Source organism: Crotalus tigris, unplaced genomic scaffold, assembly GCF_016545835.1.
Source record: "Crotalus tigris isolate CLP2741 ecotype Arizona unplaced genomic scaffold, ASM1654583v1 scf7180000017899.1852299, whole genome shotgun sequence".
NCBI classification, from domain to species: domain Eukaryota; kingdom Metazoa; phylum Chordata; class Lepidosauria; order Squamata; family Viperidae; genus Crotalus; species Crotalus tigris.
The window spans coordinates 922,909-943,253 of NW_024096711.1; the positions used below are offsets into that span (position 1 = coordinate 922,909).

The 20,345-nt window shown below is 42.3% G+C and overlaps 1 protein-coding gene across 2 annotated transcripts; it reads right to left on the bottom strand.

Moving 5' to 3' along the window:
- Positions 1 to 925: 925 nt before the first annotated feature.
- On the bottom strand, positions 926 to 20,083 carry LOC120308323 (acyl-coenzyme A amino acid N-acyltransferase 2-like). Of its 2 annotated transcripts, none has more exons than XM_039344247.1 (4): positions 19,866 to 20,077; positions 18,269 to 18,743; positions 5,305 to 5,507; positions 926 to 2,189 (listed from the first exon to the last, which is right to left on the bottom strand). In XM_039344247.1, the coding sequence occupies exons 2-4, from the start codon at positions 18,729 to 18,731 to the stop codon at positions 1,587 to 1,589; spliced, it is 1,269 nt and encodes a 422-aa protein (XP_039200181.1). In that variant the 5' UTR covers positions 18,732 to 18,743; positions 19,866 to 20,077; the 3' UTR covers positions 926 to 1,586. The 2 variants fall into 2 exon arrangements, with proteins under 2 accessions (XP_039200181.1, XP_039200183.1); XM_039344249.1 differs by lacking the exon at positions 926 to 2,189 and adding an exon at positions 2,712 to 4,632 and having other exon boundaries at positions 19,866 to 20,083.
- Positions 20,084 to 20,345: the final 262 nt, after the last annotated feature.

Below are 20,345 nucleotides of genomic sequence, written 5' to 3' on the forward strand. Positions count from 1 at the left end.
CCCACCCCCTGGGTGCATGCTGGGGAGGTGTCACCCTTTGTGAGGAATGAAGAAATGGACCATGCCTTGGCGCTTGCCCTGGTCCCACCCCCTTCTGCCAGAGACCCTCAGATCTGTCCCACTCCTGCCCAGGCCCCCACAGGCACTCTTGACGCGAACGATGTAGTAGGCCACACCCATGTAGTAGGCCACACCCATCCAGTAGGCCACACCCACCCTGGACATCACGAGGGCAACCACTGCTGATGCGGCCCTCAATGAAATTGAGTTTGACACCCCTGCATTAGAGGTACTCCTCGACTTACAATTATAATTGACTACAACAAAATTTCTGCTGCTAAACAAGATAGCAGTTAAGTGAGTTTTGCCCCATTTTATGACCTTCCTCCCCATTGTTGTTAGGTAAATCATTGCAGTAACACGGTTGTTAAGGGAAAATGGCTTTTCCATTTATTTTGCTTATCAGAAGGTGATCACATGACCCCAGGACACCCCAACCACCATAAATACATGCCAGTTGCCAAGTGTCTGAATTTTGATCACATGACTATGGAGGTGCTACAATGTTCGTAAGTCTGAAAAACTGTCATAAGTCCCTTTTTTCATTGCTGTTTTAATTTGAAATAGTCACTAAACGAATAGTTGTAAGTTGAGGACTACCTATATACTACTTAGCCCTCTGCTTTCAGCCTTGAGCAAGTGGAGGAGCAACTGGAGATGGCAATGCTGATGGCGGATGCAGTGGTGGTGATGGTGGTTATTACTTTTCCTATCTGTGATTAGATTTAAGGATCCCATTAAGCCATAATGTGGTTTATTGGGAGGAGGGGGGAAGGGGTTGGGGTATTGAAATGTAAGGTCCCAGTCCCTTACTTGAACTTGAGATACCATGTCAATCTAATCAGATAACCCAAGTGGAGACTTCTTGATCAAGCAGCACTTTATTTGATCAAATCAAGCAGCTGGATGGCCAACAATCTCGAATGCAGAGTTACGTCCAGAAGTGCCACACTTTAGAAAGTTGGTAGCATTGCTTTATAAACTTTGTTAGCCAATGAAAATCAGACAACAGAGCCATTACATCATAAAGATGACATCAATCATTCCTCCCTTATTCCCTCTTTCAATGCATCACATCCATGTACATGATTCTCAAGCCTGCATGAGATTTGTCTGGTGCAAAAGCTGATTATAATGCATGTGTCAATATCCTAATAGAACCGAGCATGGTTTAACTATGTTCCACCCTGAGATTAATTAGGAATCCTACAGATGATAGCTGCTTATGAAACAAGCTGTTTACAACAATGGATGCAACACACTGAGAATTTATGGAGATTTTTGTATACAAAGGATTCATTTCAAAGTCAACATATTTATCATTAACTCATTATTTTATTTGAAAGAGAAATTATAGACGTACTCTGAAAGTCACAATAGACCAAACAAGACAACAACACTAATCTTTTTTGCATTTCCAGAGTCTTATCATCATATATGATTCTTACTATCTAATTATCTTTATGAAACATGCATTATGAGAACCCAATTTCTATCTTGTGAGTAGGGTTTATTTCATAAAGAACCTATGCAACCTGCACTTCCTTCTTAGCTGGGCTAAGATGGAGCTCAAAAAATTTCAGGACCTCTTTCCAGAAATGTTCCTCAGCTTTGGCATGAGACTTCATCTCCCCTCCCCATATTGTGGGTATAGAACTACCCAGGATAGAAGAGACGAAGCAAGTTGGGGATCCAGGTGGTTCTATCATATGTCCAGCCTTAGGGTAAGATAATAACCTACAGTTAGTTTTCCCATACTTCTTTGCGCGGCTCAAAGCTGCTTCAGCAAACATCTTACTGTTCACGCCTTGGTCAGCTTCTCCTACCACAAGGAGAATGTGACCCTGGGCTTTTTCCACAGGAATGGCAGAGACTTCATGAACTGAATCTAGAGGATCTCCCATGACATTGAAACTGGACTTTAATCCTATTTCATTGATGAAAACTGCCTCTGCCGAGTAGGGAACAGCAGGGATGTTGATATCGCGAAAATGGAGGGGTGCACCATTCATACTTGTGGGACCATTGATGCACACTGCAGCTGCTATTTCTTCTAAGAAGGTTCCCATGGCTAATGCAATTTCAGCTCCTTTGGACAAGCCAATGACTCCAGCTCTTGGACCTCTTACCTGGGTGGATAAGGAGAGAAATGTAATAGACAAGGTTAAAAATAATTCACGGAAGCTTGAAAAGTGGTCATGCAAACATAACCCAGGGAAAATGGAAATACTTAATCCTGATCCAAACATTTATCACAAAAGCCTAAATACAGAGAATGAATTTGTCAAAGGATGTGATGGAATTCTCCTGGGAAAAATATAAACTTGTCCAGTGTTTGGTTTTAAAATATGGCACTTAATATGATGTCTTTCCTGCCACCAAAATCCTCCTGTCTTGTGTAGTCATAAATAAGACTACCTGAGACCTCTTGTGAAGTTAACAGTGTCTTACTTGTGGGTTTAATCCCTTTTAGTGTTTCCGCTTAATATGATTGGGCAATTATCAATGAATATTCAAGAGTTTACAATCAGATGGGCATACTTCTCTCAGTCCGAATCTGGTCAGTTTAGCCCTGTGGTGTCTCTGGCATTGTCCATAGCACTGTCCAGTCTTGAAGTGCGCTCAGCAAGACCTCCCTGAAGTTCCCAATCTGCCTTTAACCAGGATATTTGACTCCGCTTCACTCACTAGCAGTGGGCTAAATCAGATCTTTCTCACCCACCCAAACAAAGTTGCTTCTCTCTTCTGATTCTCACTGCTGCCAACTGGTGAAAAAAAGATACTGCTCTAGCAAGCCAGTAACAGCTAAACTGTATTATGTTTTCCATTATTAGACTATACTTCCCTAGACTATTAATGAGCAGAGTCAAGCAGCCACTGACTTAGTTTTGTGGGACACCAGGGGAGTGATAGAGCTAACCCTCATTGCTTCACAGAGGGATTTTTTTTTTTTTTTGTAATTTAATATAAGATATGAACAGTTAACTTTGGTTTTGTTTGAGAAGCCTTTTTTGTTATTTATATAGTAAGTGGGCTAGCCTAGCGATAGTTGAAGATTTCTTTGGGAATAGGAATAGGAAAAAAAAACATTACTGATTTCATTTTATAGTTAAGCACTTTATAGTTGATTGAAATACCAATCCATCTTATGGAAGCACACGACAAATAGAAACCTGCCCTTTACTACAAAGTTATATTTCTGATATGTACTTTACAGAATCCATGAAATGTCATAAGGATATTCTCATCTAGTCTGAGGATGGTAGGATGTAGTCCAGAATAGCAGGAGAGAGCAAAGAGACAAGATGTTTGAATCTTTAGTATGTAGGAAAAGGGCAAAGGCAGACTCTCCCTAGTAGTTCACACAGGATAAATCTAATAGTCACACAGAGAAGTGCTGTAATCTGGAAAGATGTCTGTCTATTGACAGAAACAACAGTGAACAATAGTAAAGAAAGCACTCTGAAATAGCTCAATGCCTGTAGAGATTCTCAGTCATCCAGGTCATAGTTGTCTCAAAGGTGCTTTTTCAAAAAGCAGTTGGACTGTTTTTTCCTTGAGGAAGAAGGACCAAAACGTTTTGTTTCTCATCCAAGAAATGTCATCAATTGTGATGGCAGGGGATGGGGGTGGGACGGGATGGAAGGATAGGTTCTGACCAGTGGTGGGATTCAAATACGTGAACAACCAGTTCTCTGTGTGGGTGCCGCTTCCGGAAGTCCATTCTGGGCCTGGGCAACAAAAAATTAGCTAACGGTTCTGCTGAAGTGTTGCGAACTGGCTGAATCCCATTACTGGTTCTGACCAGATAGTGGAACACTCTAAATACTCTGAAGTAGCTCCTTGTGTCCTTCTTGGTTCCTTGGGGCTGACAATGAGTTCCCACATCACATTAAGACAAATCCAAGCAAATCACATTATGTTGTATGATGATTTGTGAACCAAAAAAGGAAGCTAAACAATCTGGCCTTTCTTTTATCATAAATTGCTATTCTGAAGTGGCCCAAGATGAAACTTTAAAAAATTCAGGATCTCATTCCAGGAGTGCTCCTGGGCTTTAGCATGAGGCTTCACTTCCCCTCCCCATTGGATCGGCAAGGGAGAAAACCGAAGTGGGTAGGCAAAGCAAACTGGAGATCCAGGGGGTTCTATCAGATGTCCAGCCCCTGGATAAAACAACAGGCTACAATGATTTTTCCCATGTTTCTTCTCTCGAGCCAGGGCTGCTTCAGCAAACACCCTGCTATTGAAGCTTTGGTCAGCTTCCCCCACCACAAAGAGGACGTGCCCTTGGGCCTTTTCCACAGGAATGGTAGACACTTCATATTTTTCATCCAGAGGATGTCCCAAGTAATAGTAAATGGTTGCCAATTCCATTTCATTAATGAGAAGCTTCTCACTTGAGTAGGAAGCTCCAGGGATACTGACATCATGAAAGTGAAGTGGTGTACTCAATATTGTTGGACCATTGATGCACACTGAAGCCACTACTTCCTTTAAGAAAGTACTCATGGCCAATGCAATTTCTGCTCCTTTGGATAAACCAATAATTCCAAGTCCTGGACCTCTTACCTGGAGGAACAAATACAGAGAGACATACAAAAGTTTCAATCAGTTTCTTCCTTAAAGCAATGAGGAGTGATATCAAAGTTATAAAAAATGACATACTAATGCACATGCTATATTATTGCAGATCTACACATTCAAAAATGAACTTTGTCACCTTCTCTTTCTGCCAGCCAGCCAATACAAGACAAGAGATGTGATAGACAGAAGGAAGGAAGGAAGCCTGAAAAAAATGTTGCTGCTTTTATTAAAGCAGTGCACTTTTAAGCATGACTCTTAATTGCATATTTTTGCATGTTTTTCAGCTACACATAAAGAAGCCTAAGAAAAAAAATTGTATGCTTTAATGAAAACTGAGAGGGTGGATATACTGTAATGGGTGTGTCCACAAAATGACAAAAGAGCATTGCAGCATTGAGGGGTCAGCAATGTATCACAACGCACATACAAAAGGTGGCAATGCAGCGCTACTCTCATCCTTCTGCCCTCAGGAACGATGCTACTGATCTGTGCTGTGCTGTGCTTTGTCAGGCCCCAAATCCCTTTAGCTTGCATATCTGGCAGATGCATAGCATGCTAGTTTGTATGAAGTATTCTGCATAACAAATAGAGAATAAACTCTAGGATCTTCCTGAGTGTCAACAAGAAGTTTAAGAAAAGATATAATCTCATGCACACCTTAGGATTTTTCAAGAGCAGTCTGCATGCTTCCTCAAAATACTCCAGATCTACTACTTCCAGAGTCTGTGGTAAATCATCATATGCAAAGTAAGCCAAAGCCAGAACTGCAAAGCCTTTACTAGCCAATAAGCCAGCTCGAAATTCGATTAGTCCTCCAGCTCCACCAAATAGGTCAATCAGTCCTGGAAATGGCCCAGAATCTGGTGAGGCAGAGAGGGAGAAAAAACAAGGATAAGTGAAGAAATAAAAAACAAAGAGTAATATCCCTTTTGTCAAATACATTACTTTCTCTGATTTGGGAACAATGCTTTTAATGATATCTAGAACTGCATTTTTTTTTTGTAGCGATGTCATACTGCTGAGCCAAATTTAATTTTCACTCAGCTACTCTTGCAAAATCTTTTTCATAGGTACTGTTAGCAAGCTATGCATCTCACATCTTATTTGTGAGATGCATGAAGGACTTTTCGTTGTCTCCATTTATTTCTGTCCTTTTGTTCCATTTCTCTAAGCTACTACATCCATGTTCAATTTTATCTGTATCTTCTAGGCTAGGCATCAGCTATTTCAGCTAATTTTGGGTCATATGCAGATCTGAAGAGCATTCCCTGTACCCCATCATCAAAGACATTAATAAAAAAAGTTTGCATTGTGTCAGACCCAGGCTGAAGTTTTCAGCACTGAATTCAGTATCTCACTTTAGTTTCACAAAAAATCATGATTAAATGAGCACCTGAATATGATTTTCGGATCACTATATATCCTAACTCAGAGGTCCCCAACCTTTTGGGCACCAGGGACCAGTTCCGTGGAGAGAGGTTTTTCCACAGACCGAAGGGTGCGTGGTTTTGTGTGCTGCCTGCATCCCACAGATGGGGCTTTGCTTGTTTGTGCAGACTGGTTGCTGGCATGACGTGGCCCGGTACTTGTCCACGGACCGGAGGTTGGAGACCCCTGTCCTAACTGACATGTCACTCAACCACAATCATCCAACCTGCTGTCATAGATACTTTGTCAAATGCATTGATGAAATTTTGATTATAGAATGTTGTATCTATAGCATTTCCATAATCTATGAAAGAAGTTAATAGAAAGTAAAGCTTAGTCTGATCCATGCTAACTTATAGTGGTGAGTAGTAACAGACTCTCATAATTGGGGCGGTACACGAATACTGTGAATTAATACTATTGCAAATAAGTAAGCTTCAAGTATTTCTTATCATTTGCTATTTCACATTCCCTAAAATATTTGAAAGATAATGATTTGACCAGATCATCAGCAAGTTCTTTCAGTGCTCTAGGAATCATCTAGGCCAAAAGATTTGGTTTAAAGATTCCTTTAAAGCCAATAAGTGTTCCCTGACTATGTTAGTGTCCCATGGAGTACTTATCTGCTTCTCAGGAAAGACTAGGCCAAAGAATGAAATGTCTAATTCTCATAGCTCATTTACAAATTATTGTTTTTTCTTTGGACATAATGATGACAAGTAGCCTTTTCTTGTTCTTAGCATCTTTCCCTAACTTCAGCTGATTCTCAGCTTTAGCTTTCCCAACAACATCTGTGCAAATCTGGGTGACCTATTTGTTCCCTTCCTTGTGACATGACATGCCTTTCTAGTTTTTATATGCAACTTTTTCAAAAAGTGTTGAAATCTTTACTAAGAATTGTGCATGGGCACATGGTCTCTTTTATCAGTACTATGATCCAACTTGAATAAAGGAAAACAGTTTGTGCTCATATACAGTAGTGGCCAAAATTGTGGAAACCTTTTGGGAAAAGTGTGCAGAAGAAATGCCACCTTTGGTTAAGTTTCCACCAATTTTTCTTTTAATTTCTTTATAACTGTAGCCTTGTTCACTTAACAATACTATTTTACATCCCTTTTTGGGCAACCAGTCAACTCTTTGCACCATTACTTTAATTTTATTACGTTTTACAAGCTCACTAAATGAAAGGGAAAAAAAATCCAATCAACTTGATAGCGATCACATAACACACTGACAAATGTCCTCCTCTCAGCTTCAATACATGACATCAATACCTGAATCCTACTGTAATCTGATTGGCTCATTGCCAAAACAAGATGACACCTGATTGTCTCTCTAAACACTCATGCTCATTGGCTACAATCAGATGAAGGAAAGTGTTATGTCCCGAGCCTTGCAAACGGCTCGGGCGTTTGCAGGCAGTCCCGGGCAGGTGCAAAGCTGCCCGGGACCAGACAGGCTGTCGCCAGCGCCGTGCGCATGCGCGGGTGCTGGCGCGGGAAAAGTATCACATTTACCCGGGAAGCGTCTATATAAGAAGCTGGGAGGTTTTGGGAGCTGCTGAAGCCATTTACTTGTAAGCTGAACGCAGAATAAAGGAAACTGAGAACTTCAACTGCTTCTCGTGTCTGCTTCCCGCCAAGGACTCAACACTGGCGATGAGGATGGGATGCCTTACACCGCCTGGAAAGGAAGAAGTGTAAGCTTACCCAAGTGAGTCCTGAGCGGCGGAACGGCGTCGACTCGGCAGCTACCCGCCAATCCAGTGCGCATTCGGGGGTAGGCTGGCTGATAGACCCGTCTCCTGAAGATGGCGAAAATCGGAAGGCTTTCAGAATTCGACGTCTCACATCCAGAGCGGTGGGAGTCATACGTAGCCAGGATGGAGAACTACTTCAAGGCAAACCAAGTGAGGGAAGAGAGCTTGAAGGCTGCCACCCTGCTTTGTGTTTGCAGTCAAGACGCCTTCGACATCGCAGAAAACCTTGCAGCACCTGTTCCAGTAGAGTCTGTCAGCTACGCAGATCTGAAGAAGCTACTGAAGGAGCACTTCCACCCCAAGATGTCCGTCATCGCATGGCGCCACACCTTCGAGCAGAGCGATCAACGGCCTGGTGAGTCGGCCAAAGAATTCATCGCCGCATTACGGAAGGCCGCCAAGCACTGCGAGTTCAAAGACCTCGAAGAACGACTGAGGGACCGATTCGTGTGCGGGTTAAGGCATCGAGATCTACAACAGAGACTTTTCACTAAAGAAGAATTGTCCTACCAAGATGGCTTAAGGGAAGTCACCGCAGAAGAAGCAGCAGGCGGCGCTGTCAAGAACATGCGGCCGATCAGAAACAGTCCAGAGGTTGCATCCGTGCACCAGGAAGACGCCCAAAGAAACTCCGAGGAGGATCCGGACGAGGAAGTCGACCGTCTCCACCCCACGACGGAAGAAAAACAGAAGGGAAGCTCTTCAGCTCCGCTCAAGTGCATCGGCTGTGGAGGTCGCCACAGGAGAACCGACTGCAAGTTCCGCTCCGCTACCTGCCGGGCATGCGGCAAACAAGGACACATTGCAGCTGTGTGTCTGGGCCGACGAAAGGTACAACCTCAGGAAGAACTGCGCCTGAAAGGTACCAGATTCCCCAGCCAGAATAGGGTAGGTTTTGCGCTTCGCGAAGAAGCATCCTTAGGACAGGCACACACAAGCCCATTAAGAAAAAGCTGTCACTCAAGGTGAAGCTACAAGGGGTTCCATTATCTATGGAACTAGACACAGGGTCTGCCTTTTCAATTATCTCCTTGCATACATTTAGGAAGATTTGTTCCGGTAGTGGAACTCAGGCCAAGTTAAGGCCTTTTGACATTGTGTTAACAGATTTTCAAAATTCAAGAGTGTGTGTTAAGGAACCTGAGCAGCAATCTGAGGCATTAGATTTGGTTTCCGCAGGGATGATAGAAGTGGCAAAGCAACGCCAAACGGAGGCTAAAGAGCAGAGGATGACTCGTGCAGCTTATAAGCGTAAAGAGAAAGAGCAACGTAAAAAAGAGCCCAAAGAGAATTCTCCTGGAAGTCCATCACCGCCGGTGGGAGGAGCAAGACCCAAGAGTTATGCAACACATGCAGCTCTGTCAGAGTTTGATGGTGTCTTCTCCAGGCTGCGTGCCAAGGGAGATGGCAAAGTTTTTGACCTGGAATGTTAATGGATTGAATTCTCCTCAGAAACGGAAAAAAATCTTTTATTATTTGAAGCAACATACCAATGATGTTATTTGTTTACAGGAAACTCATATTCTACTTAAAGATCAGAAATATTTAGTTAATGCTCGTTTGGGATCTCATTTTATATCTCCTGCACCTGGGAAGAAAGGGGGAGTTGTTATATATGTCAAACAAAACCTGCCAGCTTGTCTGGTAGAATCAGATCCCCAGGGGAGATATGTGATGATTGAACTTGGTATTTATGGTAAGAAAGTACTTATAGTTGGACTTTATGCTCCAAATCAACAACAGGAACAATTTTATAAACAGTTACACCAAAAAATAACTTTGCTTGATTATAGATCAGTGGTATTAATGGGTGATTGGAATGGTGTCTTAGACACACAAAGGGATAAGAAAGGTTCCTCTCCTTTTCTTAAACAAGCAAGGCTACCTAAAGCCTTTTTTGATATGAAAGAAGACTGGGAATTAAGGGACTATTGGCGGGAACGTAATCAAGAGGAGAGAGACTTTACTTTTTTTTCTGACAGACACCAATCTTTTTCAAGAATTGACTTTTTCTTGATTACCACGGATTTGTATAATAAAGTAAAGAATGTAAAGATTTTTCCTAGATCACTGACGGATCATAGTCCAGTTTGGATGGAGTTGATTCAAGAGAAAGAGGAAAGAAGATCCTGGAGAGTTAATGAAAATTTGTTTAGACAAGAGAAGAATGTTCAAAAACTAAAGGAGTGTTTAAAGGACTATTTTGCTTTGAATATGTACAAGGGGACTTCAATGTCAATGGTATGGGATGCAGGTAAAGCATTTATGCGCGGTGTTTTGATAAAAATGAATAATTTTTATAAGCGAAATCAGATTCAGAAACGTAGAGAACTTGAAGATGAAATTAAACTAAAAGAAAGGGCTTTGATTCTAAATCCTTCTGATGAAAGTACTAAAGAATCTGTAAAGTTATTAAGGTCACAATTTAATATGTTGATAGCAGATCAAGCTGCAACCAATTTATTATTTATGAAACAAAATACATTTTGTAATGCTAATAAGCCGGGGAGATGGTTGGCTTATCAATTAAGAAAGAAACAGAGACAGAGAATAATAGAGAAAATAAATTATAAGGGTAAACTAGTTTCTCAGAAGGAATTAATTAAAAAATCTTTTTTGGATTATTATCAAAACCTATACAAATCTACTAATGTACAACTGTTAGATATAAATAAATATTTAGCTGAGGCAAGTTTTCCTAAACTGACTGAGGATCAGAAATATGAAATTAATGGTTTAATCACTAAGGAGGAAATCGCCTCAGCAATTCAACAATTGAAATTAGGGAAAGCACCGGGTACGGATGGGTTAACAGCTGTTTATTATAAAGCCTTAATGGAGGAGATGATTCAACCATTAAATGATCTTTTTAATGGTATCCTACAGGGTTTAGAGATTCCTCCTTCATGGCGTAGTGCTTTTATATCATTGATTCCAAAGGAGGATCAAGATCTTACTTTACCAAAAAACTATAGGCCTATATCTCTTTTAAACGTGGATTATAAGATATTTGTAAAAATTTTGGTAAATAGGCTTATGAGGGTGGTGCATCATCTTGTGCATAAAGATCAATCAGGGTTTATAACAGGAAGGTATATGAAAAACAATGTTAGACAAATTATTAATTTACTAGAATACTTAGATAAGAACAACCAAGTTTCTGCAGGGCTCATATTTTTAGATGCTGAAAAAGCATTTGACCAACTGAATTGGCATTTTATGCTAAGAGTAATGGAAGAAATGAATTTTGGTGAAAACATATTACAAGCCCTTAAGGTAATATATCAAAAACAAACAGCACAACTTATTGTTAATGGAGGTTTGTCGGAGGTTTTCACAATAGAGAAAGGTACTAGACAGGGGTGTCCTTTATCGCCATTGTTGTTTGTTTTAACATTGGAAATATTATTGATTAAAATTCGAGAGTCTCAGGAAATTAAAGGAATATATGTTAATAAAAAAGAATATAAGTTGAGAGCTTTTGCGGATGACTTGGTTGTTACTTTGTCGCAACCTGATTATTCTGTAGTAAACTTATTACAGTTGATTCACCATTATGGTTTGGTCTCGGGTTTTAAGATTAATGTAAATAAGACTAAAATTTTACCTAAAAATATGTCGAGTCAGGAGAAGCAGATTTTGGTTAACTCGACGGGTTTTGAGATTGTTAATAAGGTAAAATATTTGGGGGTGATGCTGTCTGTTTCTAATGCAAAATTATTTAAAAACAATTATGAAAGGTTGTGGGTCGGGGTACAGAAAGACTTGAAGAACTGGGAAAAGCTGCAATTATCCCTCATGGGAAGAATTGCAGTGATAAAAATGAATATTCTACCCAAGTTTCTTTTTTTGTTTCAAATGTTACCAATTTTGAAAAATGAGATTAATTTAAATGAGTGGCAGAAGGGTCTCAATAAATTTATTTGGGCAGGGAAAAAACCAAGGGTTAAGTTCAAAATTATGCAAGACTTCCGTGAGAGGGGTGGACTCAAGGTACCAAATTTGAAATTATATTATGATGCGGTGGTTTTAACATTAATTAGTGACTGGGTAAATTTGACAAATTCTGAGATACTTTATCTAGAGGGATGGGATTTACTTTATGGGTGGCATGCCTATTTAATATTTAATAAAAAAATAGATTGGGCTTTTAAATCTCATATTTTAAGAATTTCTTTACTTAGGATTTGGAGAAAATATTATAAAAGTGATTTTAAAGTACCATTATGGGCTATACCTTGGCATGCGATAGAAGGAATAAAAAGAGGGGTTAAAATGGATATGGTGTCTTATAGACAGTTACTTAAATGGGATGGACAAAACTGGCAATTAAAATCACGGGAAGAATTAGCACAAGAAAATTTTACTTATTCTTGGTTCCAATATAGGCAACTACTAGATAGATGGAAGATGGATTGCAAGGTGGGTTTTCTTAGAGAAGATGAAAATCTTATTAAGCAACTGAAGGATCAAAGACAAACCCACATTAAGAGAATTTATGGGGTTTTAGTTGAATTGGACTCAGAAACGGAACTAATTAAAGATTGTATGATTAGATGGGCGCAGAACTTTGGTGAGCCAGTTTCATTGGACACCTGGGAAACTATTTGGGTGAGAAATGTCAAATTTACTCAAGCACAGAATTTAAGGGAGAATTTTTATAAAATGTTTTATAGATGGCACCTTGATCCACAAAAAATGTCTTATATGTACCCTGACGTGCAACCTAAATGCTGGAGATGTGGTTACAAGGAGGCTTCTTATTATCATATTTGGTGGTCATGCAGAGAGATAAAAGCATTTTGGATCAAAATATGGTGGAATATCCAGAGAATTTTTAGAAGGAGGGTAAAATTTACTCCGCAATTATTTTTGTTAGGTATTGTTACAGATTGTGATACAAAGGAGGTTGTATTGATGTTAAACTTGATCACAGCCGCGAGGCTGTTAGTTGGACAATATTGGAAGAAGGAATCTTTGCCTACATTGCAGGAATGGTTTTTTAAAGTAGCTTATTTGGCGGAAATGGCAAAGATTTCGGCTTTCTTAAAGCAACAAACGCAAGAGAAGTTTTTTGCTATCTGGGACAAATGGATAAAATTTATACAATTTAGATTGGGTATACAAAAATATTATATAGCTTTTTCATAAGTTTTATTTTTATATATATTATAGATATCTTTTTTATATATATAAATATAGAGTTTTTAATTTAATTTTTATTTTTTTTTTTTATTATTATTTCTTAAGCCTATATTCTGCTCTGGGAAGCTCAGGGGGGGGGAAGGGAGGGTTTTTGGGAGGGGTGTGGGGTGGGGTTTTTTTTTTTTTTTTTTTTTTTATATGTATTGTTTAATTTTTTTTTTCTTTTGTATATGTTGTTTTTTGTTCTGTATTGTTATTGTTTTTTTTTGTAAAATTTATAAAACTTTTAATAAAATTCAAGAGTGTGTGTTAAGGGGGAGGCCACCCTTAACGTGCAATACAAGAGTTTTGAAGGTCCACTAGACTTATTAGTAGTAGGGGGTGAACGAACGAGTCTCATAGGACTCGATTGGTTTGAGGCCCTGGGGATACACGTCACAGGACTCAACAGCTTACAAACACTCGACCTACAGGAAGTCTGCAAAGAATTTGCAGATGTTTTCAGCCCCCAGCTGGGCACATTCAAAGGACCCCCTGTGTCCTTAAAGCTAGACCCCACTGTCACTCCCATTAGAATTAAAGCAAGAAGGGTCCCTTTTGCTTTAAAGAGTAAAATTGACACTGAGTTAGACAAACTGATCCAACAGGGAATCCTAGAACCTGTTGATTCCAGTCCTTGGGAGACCCCCATTGTCACGCCTCTAAAGGCAAATGGGGACATTCGCATTTGTGCTGACTACAAATGCACTCTGAATAAGGCATTGCAGCAACATGCCTATCCTGTTCCTGTGGTCAGTCATATTCTGGCCTCCCTCAAGGGGGGGCGCGTTTTTGCAAAGCTTGACCTAGCTCAAGCGTATCAACAGCTGCCTGTTGATGATGATGCTGCTATAGCTCAGACTATTGTGACCCACAGGGGAGCCTTTAAGGTAAAAAGGCTACAGTTTGGAGTGAATGTCGCTCCTGGGATTTTCCAAAGCGTAATGGAAAACACACTACGGGGTATACCAGGGGTTTGCCCCTACTTTGATGATGTCTTAATTGCAGGAGACTCCACACACATTCTAGCTGAAAGGCTAAGGGCTGTTCTGTTAAGATTCAGGAAGTCAGGCCTCAAGCTCAAAAAAGACAAATGCAAGATTGGGGTGCCTTCTACTGAATTTCTGGGGTTCAAAATTGATGCTGCTGGGATTCACCCTGCTGAATCCAAACTAACAGCTATTTTAGAAGCACCTAGGCCAAAGTCCAAGGCCGAACTTCAGGCCTTCCTGGGCCTCCTGAATTTCTACAATTCTTTTCTTCCACATAAAGCTAGTGTAGCTGAGCCTCTTCACAGGCTACTAGACAAACAAGCAGTGTGGCAGTGGTCACATACACATGAGGCTTGCTTTAACAAAGTCAAGGCCTTGCTCACTTCTAACAGTGTACTTGCACATTTCAACGAATCTCTTCCTGTGTGCATCGCATGTGATGCGTCCCCTTACGGGGTAGGAGCTGTCCTGAGCCACCTCAGGTCTGATGGAACTCAGGTTCCTGTTGCATATTACTCCAGAACATTGTCTTCTGCTGAGCGCAACTACGCTCAGATAGACAGGGAGGCTCTGGCTGTTGTTGCTGGAATTAAAAAATTCCACGATTTTCTATATGGCAGGCATTTCACGGTCTTCACTGACCATAAGCCTCTGCTGGGACTGTTTACCACACGTAAGCAGACTCCCCAAATCATTTCCCCTAGAATGCTTAGGTGGTCTATTTTTCTGTCTGCATATGATTTTTCTTTACTCCACAAGCCTGGGAAAGAAATGGGCCATGCTGATGGCCTCAGTAGATTGCCTCTGCCAGTAGTAGAAGCTGACCCTGCGCCAGCTGTCAACATTCTATCAATCCAAGCCTTGCCCGAGCTCCCTCTTTGTGCCAGGGATGTTGCCGCTGAAACAGGTACAGATCACACACTTTCACGTGTCCGTTCCTGGGTTTTGTCCGGTTGGCCTGAGCACTGCCCTAGTCCTGAGTTTCAGAGTTTCTGGTCCAAAAGAAACGAGTTGTCCCTTTCTCAGGGTTGTCTGCTTTGGGGAAACAGAGTTGTCATTCCCACCTCAATGAGGACTAGGGTCTTAGAATCCCTCCACGAGGGTCATCCTGGCATTGTTCGTATGAAGGCTCTTGCACGCAGCCACTTGTGGTGGCCTGGTTTAGATAAGGATATTGAGGCTAAGGTGCATGCATGCCACCTGTGCCAACGATCTCGCCCAGAGATGCCCCAAGCTCCCGTGCATAAATGGGAGGAAACACAGTCCCCATGGTCTAGGGTGCACATTGACTACGCTGGGCCCTTTCAGGGCCAGTTCTTCTTGGTCCTTGTTGACAGCCATTCAAAATGGCTTGAGGTTGTACCTGTCTCTCCACCACCACTGCAAAGACTATTCAGGTACTGAGGGGGATTTTTGCTGCACACGGGCTTCCAGATGTCATCGTGTCTGACAACGGCCCTCAATTCACTTCCTCCGAATTCCAAGCTTTCTTACAGGCTAACATGATTCGTCATGCCACGTCTGCACCCTTCCACCCGTCCACCAACGGTATGGCTGAACGTATGGTGCGCATCAAAGGACGCCTTGAAAAGACTCACCTACGGGGACTGGCATCACAGGTTGGCTGACTTTCTCCTTTCTTATCGCACCACACCGTCCACTTCTACAGGGAGAAGCCCAGCTGAACTTCGCTGGGGGCGTCAACTTACTACTAAACTTGACCGGTTGCATCCGGACAGACTGCCTTCACCTACCTCACATCCTAGGGCACCGAGAAAACTACTTGTGGGTGCCCCGGTTTGGGCTCGCAATTACGGGCCTGGTCATACCTGGGTCCCCGCTTCTATTTCCAGGGTCACAGGTCCTCTCTCCTACGAGGTAGCCCTGGACAACGGTCGTGTCCTGCGTCGGCACATCGACCAACTCCGCCCTAGGCGGTACTTTTCAGATGAGACTCCTGGGTCTTTTCCAGGGGGGGAGGGGGACCCTTTGGAGCAAAGGGAAGGGCACGAGCTGCTGCCCATCTCCACTGATGGAGCCACAAACGGCCCATCCCAGGGTTCCGCGAGAGCTCCGAACAAGAATTCTATGAGCCTACCTAACTACCAGGCATCCACGCCTACTCCAGCCAGGGAGTCACCCCGGGGGCATACTCACTGTCCACACACATCATACAGCACTCCAGTCACGGAGGATACCCGGGGGCATCCCAACAAATCATTCCCCGCAAGAGAGCTGGCACACAATCCCCAAGGTTGGCCTGACCTTACCCCAAATTCTACAGGGGGTCAAACATACAGGGAGGTGGTCGAGGAACCAAGTCCCGACTACAACACCTCTAGCCCAAATCAGGGAGTAACTGAGTTTTGGGAAAGTACAGAAACCACACAAGCCCGGACACAGAACGGGGTTCAGGGAATGGACAGCCTCCTGACAGGTCTTGGATGGACCTAGGAGGTTCAACAGAGACGCCCAGCAGTGGCTATCACTTCAAGGGGCCCGAGGGTCTACAGCTAGGCAGGTCAACCAGGTCACAAAGTGACAGAAGCCCTGGCCTGACGAGCCCGGTGGGCGAGCAAGCAGGCCAGGCAGGGGCACAGTCCTTGGAAGGCACCAAGGCAAAATAAGGAGAACAGGCTCACATCTCCCTCCAGTCAGGGAACTCATGCTAGTAACCCAGAGCTGAGAAGGTCACAGAGAGCAAAGAAGTCTCCTAAATACTTAGAGGATTACATAACATTGCTGGCTAAACAAAAGCCAGGTAACGATAGGAGCACTGAGAAGCAGAACACTGCATAAAATAAATGATTATATGTTGGTAGTAGTTTTAGCCCGGGGGAAAGGGGTGTTATGTCCCGAGCCTTGCAAACGGCTCGGGCGTTTGCAGGCAGTCCCGGGCAGGTGCAAAGCTGCCCGGGACCAGACAGGCTGTCGCCAGCGCCGTGCGCATGCGCGGGTGCTGGCACAGGAAAAGTATCACATTTACCCGGGAAGCGTCTATATAAGAAGCTGGGAGGTTTTGGGAGCTGCTGAAGCCATCTACTTGTAAGCTGAACGCAGAATAAAGGAAACTGAGAACTTCAACTGCTTCTCGTGTCTGCTTCCCGCCAAGGACTCAACAGAAAGCTACCTGATATCAACCTAAGCAAGTTGTGCTTCCTTTTTCTGGTTATTTGGCTATAACGTTTCATAGAATACAGTATAGATAATTGAACAAACTTTGTTGCATTACATTCTTGATTAAATTATCTTTCCATTGATGTAAAAAAGATGTTGATACTCTAGAAAGAGTACAGAGAAGAGCAACAAAGATGATTAGGGGACTGGAGGCTAAAACATATAAGGAACGGTTGCTAGAATTGGGTATGTCTAGTTTAACGAAGAGAAGACAAGGGGGGACATGATAGCAGTATTCCAATATCTCAGGGGCTGCCATAAAGAAGAGGGAATTAAGCTATTTTCCAAAGCACCTGAAGGCAGGACAAGAAGCAACGGGTGGAAACTAATCAAGGAGAGAAGCAACCTAGAACTAAGGAGAAACTTCCTGACAGTGAGAACAATTAATCAGTGGAACAGCTTGCCTCCAGAAGCAGTAAATGCTCCAACACTGGAAGTTTTTAAGAAGAGACTGGACAGCCACTTGTCCGAAATGGTGTAGGGTTTCCTGCCCGAGCAGGGGGTTGGACTAGATGACCTCCAAGGTCCCTTCCAATTTTACTACTACTATTATTATTATTATATATAATTTTATGGTACTACTCAAAAAAAGTGGTGTTATTAGCCATCAAACCTCAAAAATAGACTTTTCTCAAAAGGTTTCCACAATTGTGGCCACTACTGTACACAGAACAGCCAATCTCTGTACAAAGCAGAGATGCAGATGTGGAGAAGGAGATCAGATCTTTCAATCTAGCAATAGCAGATGGATACTTCAGGAATTTTAATATTAGAAATCAGTGTGGGAACTGCTAGGGGTACCAGGAAACAGGAAATTTGGGAAGATATGGCATTTATCAATAAAATATAGATGAAGACAAACTTGTGAAAATGGTTTCCTGGTCTGGCTGATCTCAAAGGGCTAACAAATTCTGAGATTGCTCATTTGTGCTCATCAAAGCACAAATCAATACTGCTTCCATGCTGGCTAGGCAGTCTAGGCACTAACACCCTAAATACATTTGGAGGCACCATCCGTTGCATGCAAGAGGTTGAGGCAATAAAGGGAAGTGGAAAAGAAAACAGAATTCAGTTTCCTTACCTGGAGGCAAGAAGAGGGCTCCCCGGACCCGGCCAGACTTAATTGGGATGCGTTCCACTCCGGGGGCTGCGTACCATCGTTCCACAGTGGAAGTAGCCAGTGGTTCATGCGTGGGCAAGGGCACAATCACAGTAGAATTAAAGAGACTAATCTGAACATAGAAGGGGCTGCCTGTCACATCACGTTTGAGCAGCCTGTGGAACATCTTCTCAGCCTTTAGAGTGTAGAAGAGGCCCATGGACCACACACCTGTATAGTTGCCTCCCAGAGCAGAGGCCTCTGCCACATCTACTTCTCCATTCTGATTGGCTTGGTAAAAGGCTCTGGCTGTATACTTCACTCCCCTTTCATCTGTCAGTGATGCATGTAGGGTCACAAGCTGGGCAGGCGCCAGACCAGAGGCATAAATCTTCACTGGCGAGTCAGCAAGGGAGACTTCAGGAGTGACACTGAGGTGGACCATAGCTGCCAGTACCTGGGGAAAGTCAGGCTCCTAATCATATAAATTTGGGACTTTTTCAGTCTCCTTATCTCTCCCCTCTTAAATCATGCTGGTCCTCAATCTGTGGTCAAGGTGTCATCTACACTGCTCTGCCAGTCCTATGTTGCAATGCTGAAGTATTTCAGAGGTGCCTGTTTCATTAACTTGTTCAGACACTTCTTAATCCGAGAACCCAACACTAGAACCTATTGGAGGATTTCATAAATGCTCCTATGTTTTGGGGAGGGGGTGACATCAATTGAAATGCATCTCATTTAACCAACTGTGGATATCTTTTGTGAACACACATCTACAATTTCCTACTTTGAAATTATTGGCATCAACCGGTTTATGCCACAGATCAGTTTGCAAGATTATTAAAATGTTGTTAAAACCAGCAGGCAGGAAAAGGAACAATAAGCAGCTTTGGATACACACCTGTGTGAGATCCTCTTTCCACAGGCAGTTCCAAACTTGATGATTTTGCAGTTCACTATGAACTTCCCCAAACACTATGAATGTTTGTTTAGACAGCTAAACAAACTTTCCTTTAAGCCAGTGGTTCTCAACCTGTGGGTCAGGACCCCATTTGGGGTCGAACGACCATTTCACGGGGGTCGCCAAACAACGCAGTCCGCCATTTTTTTTTCCCTTTTCCTTAGCTGTGCTACTCCCTTTTATTCTATTGGCTTTTGAAAGCCAATAGAATAGACTCTCTTGAATAGAGTCTAATTCTATTGGCTTTCAAAAGCCAATAGGAATTGTCCAGGCTGTCTCTGCCCTGCTGAGCCCGCCAAAAGTCCCATTCTGCAAACGGTGTTGCACCAGTTCAGTAGTCCTACCGGTTGAATAGTCCTCGACTTATGACCAGTTGGGGGTCATGGCATTAAAAAGGTTGAGAACCACTGCTTTAAGCTAACTCCCTCCCATGGAGCAGAAGAGGGGAGGAGAAGGCAAAGCTTGTCAGGATTTTGCGCACCTCCCCTCCCCTTCCAGCTCAAAGTGAGCCTCTGGATTTGCCTGATTACAGAATCAGCTTCACACAGCCACATTCTTTTCTCTCAACCTGAATGGAGAGTGCAATTCTTTGTCTCCAACCCACAACAAATACAATACCTTTCAGTTCCAAACTTTTCCAGAATAAAGGCTTGCTCTGCCAGCTGACGGCTAAGGAAAAAAAATAAATAAACTTTGAGCAGAACTCGGAACTCCTTTCCACACTCTTCTCTGGAGCAAACAGCACCTTAAAGAAGAAGAACCAGAGAAGATTTTGGAAAATAAGGAGCTGGATCCGCCCCATTTGACTCGAACTAATTCTCAGGGTGATATAAAAGTTGGAGTGGAATTTAATAGACTGGAACAAGCAATTTTAGAAAAAATCAGGAACAGCAAAGTACAGTATTCTATTTGTTACTGTTTTCTGCACAATCATTTTAAGGAGTAGTTAAATAAATAATGCTTTCTTTTAACCCTTAAATGCCTTAAAATATACTGTACCCAAAACAAGGCAGAATTGCTTAAAACACTTTCTGTAAAACAGATAAAACTCCACAGTTACGTGCACCAAGAAAGTAGAGACTCCAAAAGAGTGCAAAT